This window comes from Vicia villosa, unplaced genomic scaffold (assembly GCF_029867415.1).
Source record: "Vicia villosa cultivar HV-30 ecotype Madison, WI unplaced genomic scaffold, Vvil1.0 ctg.000494F_1_1, whole genome shotgun sequence".
Taxonomy (NCBI): Eukaryota; Viridiplantae; Streptophyta; class Magnoliopsida; order Fabales; family Fabaceae; genus Vicia; species Vicia villosa.
Window position 1 is genome coordinate 234,113 of NW_026705239.1, and position 4,856 is coordinate 238,968.

At 28.6% G+C, this 4,856-nt stretch overlaps 1 protein-coding gene across 3 annotated transcripts; it reads left to right on the top strand.

Moving 5' to 3' along the window:
• The first annotated feature begins 2,003 nt into the window (after positions 1–2,003).
• LOC131628982 (protein SHI RELATED SEQUENCE 1-like) lies at positions 2,004–4,570 on the top strand. 3 transcript variants are annotated; one of them, XM_058899782.1, is made up of 3 exons: positions 2,004–2,302; positions 2,386–3,455; positions 4,179–4,570. In XM_058899782.1, the coding sequence occupies exons 2-3, from the start codon at positions 2,846–2,848 to the stop codon at positions 4,568–4,570; spliced, it is 1,002 nt and encodes a 333-aa protein (XP_058755765.1). In that variant the 5' UTR covers positions 2,004–2,302; positions 2,386–2,845. The 3 variants fall into 3 exon arrangements, with proteins under 3 accessions (XP_058755765.1, XP_058755767.1, XP_058755766.1); XM_058899784.1 differs by having other exon boundaries at positions 2,004–2,299; XM_058899783.1 differs by having other exon boundaries at positions 2,004–3,455.
• The last annotated feature ends 286 nt before the right edge of the window (positions 4,571–4,856 follow it).

Consider the following 4,856-nt stretch of genomic DNA (forward strand, 5'->3'; position numbering starts at 1 on the left):
TGAGCAAAACATTTTTAAAAATGATTATACAAATAAAATCAACATCCTACAAATTTCAATCTTAAAGTTTTTATTTTATTTTTATATTTTAAAAAAATTAATTTAAAATGTAAAATATTCAAAAAGATTAAAACTAAAAAAGTGACTTTTAAGTCTGTAAAACAAACAAGTTAAATATAACGAGATGAAACAAGTTGTTCGTGAACTTCTAACGAATCGAGTTTGAGAGAAACAAAAGTTTGTGACGAACTTAAACTGATATTTTAGCTAAACCAATTCTTAACGAGTTGAGCCAAATTGAAATGACAAAATATAAAAAAATAATTTAGGCGCACACACATAATCATATATTATTTAATTATTTTCAAATTATATATTATTTAGTTTCTTATATTTTGAATTTTACTTTTATGTGAGTGTGCTACATTTTGTGTCCAAATCTTGTGTCCATACAAACACTTCATCTTAAGGAGATATTTGTTTCAAAATTTTGAAAATAATTTTTATCATGTTAATATTTTTGTTTAAAAATAATTTACAAATTTTTAACAAAAGCTTTAAATGAAAAATTAATTGAAATGGTTATTTAAAAATATTATTTTAGATATTTTATTATTTTATTGTAATTTTTTTTAATATTCAAATTTTAAAAAATTACTTAATTTTAAAATTATTTTAAATAATTTTTCATAAGAATTATTTTTGAAATACAACTATTAAAAAAATTACAATTACGTTTACGTTTTGATCTTAAAAAATATATTTTTATATTATAAAATATCAAAATAAATTTTTTAATTTATAAAAAATAAATTTAAATTTTTTTAGTATTTTTAAAAACATATTTATAAATATCATTTTAAAAATTAATTTTTTTTATTTTTCTAAACCTACTCAATCCCTTTTTTTAGATTCTATTGACCGGTTGTTACTAACACATAATTATTAATTTCAAAAATTTATTACTTTTAGTTAGCAGATAAAACTTAAACAAATTTTAAAATAAGAATATCCCAAAATAAACAAGGTCAAATATATATTAAAAAACATTACACATTGATTATTTTAATAATATTTAATCCATATTGCTGAGTTTTATATATATATATATATATATATATATATATATATATATATATTTATATATATATATATATATATATATATATATATATATATATATATATTGAAATTATTAATTTATAAATATTATAAATTGATTTATATTAATACGTAAATATAAATAGCATCTCCTTAACCTCCTTTAACTTAATATTAGTTGATTTATCCCATCCACCAATCCTTTAATATTTTAAATATAAATAAATGCTTAATCCATATTTTGAAGATAGTTTTTTATTTTATTAATCACTTAATCAATAAGTTTATGACATTTACATATTTCTTTTGTATTATCGTAAGTGTCATAGTATTACAAACCAATCTATTTCTCTTGTACCTTAGATAGTAAAAGCTTAAAAAAAATTTAAGATATTGAGAAGAAGATTCTAGTTGAAATCTTTTAATATTACACAATTTGTGTAATATTAGATTTAATAGAACAAAAAAAATATTATCCACAATTTGAAAAATATGATACTATCATTTGTAAGAATATTTTCACATTTAAAAATAAAATGAAAAAGTATCATTGAAAATAATATACATACTATCAATTAAATAATACTACTATGAATGAAAAACAATTAGTAATATTTTAATAGGAAAATAATTATATTGAAAAATGAAAATATTGATATACTTGAAAAAATAGAATGGAAGTAAAAAACATAAACTAGTGAACAGAAAAGGAGCAATATATCACGAAAAGCAGCGTGTTTTCCGGTACAAAGGACAAGGGACAGAGAAAGCTGTTCCTTTTAACACGTGGCAAATTCTAAACCGTTGAAATCTCATAGCAACTTCATCTACCATCCGTTGAGATATGAGATGGATGACACAAAACAACAACATTCATACATTCATTCATTCACTCCATGGATCAATCTTACCCCATAACATAGTTAGTTAATGTGTGTAGTGGTTTTGTCATTGTGCGAAGATAAACACGAGGATTCAGACACAAAAGGAGCAACTCGTCAGAACTAAAAAAAGAGCTCTCATAAACTCTGAAACAAAAAAATCAGATAGTGAGAGAGAGAAAGAGAAAGAGAAAAATATTATTAAAATTAATAGTAGTATTTATAATAAATCAAAGGAAGGAGAAATTTCAGAGTGTTGCAGAGAGAAAGAGAGGGGCATGGCGGCGTTTGCAGTGCAGAGATAGCTGTAAAAGACTGTGGTACTGTTCCTCCTTTATTATTATTACTATTATTAATAAATTTAATTTAAAATAATTTAATTATATTTATTAATTTTATACAGAAACACAAGCTAAGTTTTACACAAACAAACACTAGAGAAAGAAATGTTTTTGAAGAAGGTTAGCTTGTTGAGTTAGAGAAATTGAAAGCGCGATTAACGCTGTCCGACACTGTTTCGTCCGCCGTCTGTGTGTTCTGTCCTTCTTTTTTCCTTAACTTCAATTCCTCCTTTTTCCAACCACAACGGTTATACAACAAGGAGACATAGTCTTATGTTTTCATGTTCTCTGTGTTTTGTGTAATTTTTCTGGAGACGCACAAACATTAACACAGTAACCAAAAAGTTACAAATCCCAATTCTTTCTCAACCGTTTTTTGTCATTATTATTTTCGTTTTTCATTTCTCATGTTCTTCTTAATAGTGTGTACACAAAACCGATTTAGGTTTTTGACATGGAAATTGAGTCGAAATTAAGAGAAGACGTCAAGTTGTTATTAGGGTTAAAGCTTTCAACAAGACAATGGCTGGTTTGTTCTCTCTAGGAGGTGGTAGAGGTAATCAACAAGGAGGTGGAGAGTCACATCAAGGTCAGAATCAGATTCCCCCTCCTCAAGAGACTCTTTTCTGGTACAACAAAAACGATGATGTTTCATCTTATAGAGGAAATTTAGAACTATGGAATCAGCACCAACACCAGCACCAGCACCACCTCCAGCAACATGAACAACAAGGTGAGGAAGGTGTTATACCAACACATGTTGCAAGGCCATTTTTCTCGCGAGATCTGTATGGATTAGGAGTCGGACCGAGTAGGGTTTCGTCAGACGATCAACAACAACAACATCAGTCGTTGAATATGGGGATGAGATCATCTTCATCTGGTGGCGAAGGGATAAGCTGTCAAGATTGCGGTAACCAAGCTAAGAAAGACTGTCCTCACATGAGATGTAGAACATGTTGCAAGAGTCGTGGATTTCAGTGTCAAACTCATGTGAAAAGCACTTGGGTTCCAGCTTCACGACGCCGTGAAAGACAACAGCAGTTATCATCTTCTTCATCTTTACAAAGAGACATTTCCAAACGCCCAAGAGACTCCAACGCTCTTGTTTCAACTCGCAATTTTCCATCAGGTAACATTATTATTATTAATATTATTATTATCATGTGTTGTTGTTTTTTTTTGTTGTTATACTGAACATATGACATAGGTGTAAGATGTGTTAATCAGAAACACTAGCAGTTTCCGTGATTGACTCTTTTCAGTGTTATTGTTAAGAGAGTGAGTGGTGAAATAAAGGAAAGCGAAAGCATAGAGAGAATCTTTTGGTTTATAGAGGAATTCTCTGAAAAGATAGAGAAATCACTGAAGAGAAAGTTTTGGAAGTATATCTGCTAACAATCCAAACCGTATCGATTGCGTGTTCAACCCAAATCTCACCATATTTTCATATCTATCTATTCTATTCTACCAGCTTTTTTTTTTTTTTATTATTATTTTATTTCCTTCAAACCCTTTTTCTTTTTCGATAAACTATACTGTTATTTAGTAGCTCTGACGAAGAAACAAACTGTTTCAATTTCTTCCTCTTTCTTAGCACATTCCCTCTTTCTTTCTTTCTTTCTTTCTTTCACCTCACTCACTACATATATAGCTATTATTATCATTTTCTATGTGATTCTCTAATTCTATGTTTAGATTATTCTAGAATATTGCTTTGCTTAATATAGTATGTGTTTATGCATTCTGTTGTTAACAAATTTATTAACATAGCTAAATAATGATATTATAATATATATTTATATTTATATTTATATTTATATGTCTAATGGCTATTTGTTTTGTTAAAAAAAAGGGTTAGAGGAAGCAAATTTTCCTGCTATTGTAAGCTCACCAGCTGAGTTCAGGTGTGTAAGGGTTAGTTCAATAGACGATGCAGATGAGAGGTTTGCATATCAAACGGCTGTCAACATTGGAGGACATTTGTTCAAAGGGATTCTCTATGATTTTGGTCCTGAAAACACTATCAACAACAATAACAATACTTATAATAATAGTAATTACATGATTGGCGAAACCTCGGGGGGTGGCGTTCCCGTTGCTCAACCGTTGAACCTAATCGCCGACTCTGATACCACTGTTGTTTCTTCGGGAGCACTTGTTGATCCGTCGTCCTTGTATTCGGCTCCGATGAACGCCTTCATGTCGGCTAGTGGTACGCAATTCTTCTCTCGTCCAAGATCTTGAAAACAAAAATTTGGGAAGAAAGAGTAGTTATTATGGGGATCATGAAGTATATATTATCCCACATATATATACTTCTCTTTCACCAAGGTTTGTGTTTCAATCATTTGAGGACATTGTTGTTGTGTTGTGGCCTAGAAGTAGAGGTAAATTTCACACACACATATTGAAGTACTAGAAGAAAAAGAGATTATTATATTAAGGATGTTTGATTTTTGTGCAAAATTGTCAATGTTTCGTTTAAAAATATATATTTATTTTTCACCTTCTTGAAAAACTAGCTAGCCAA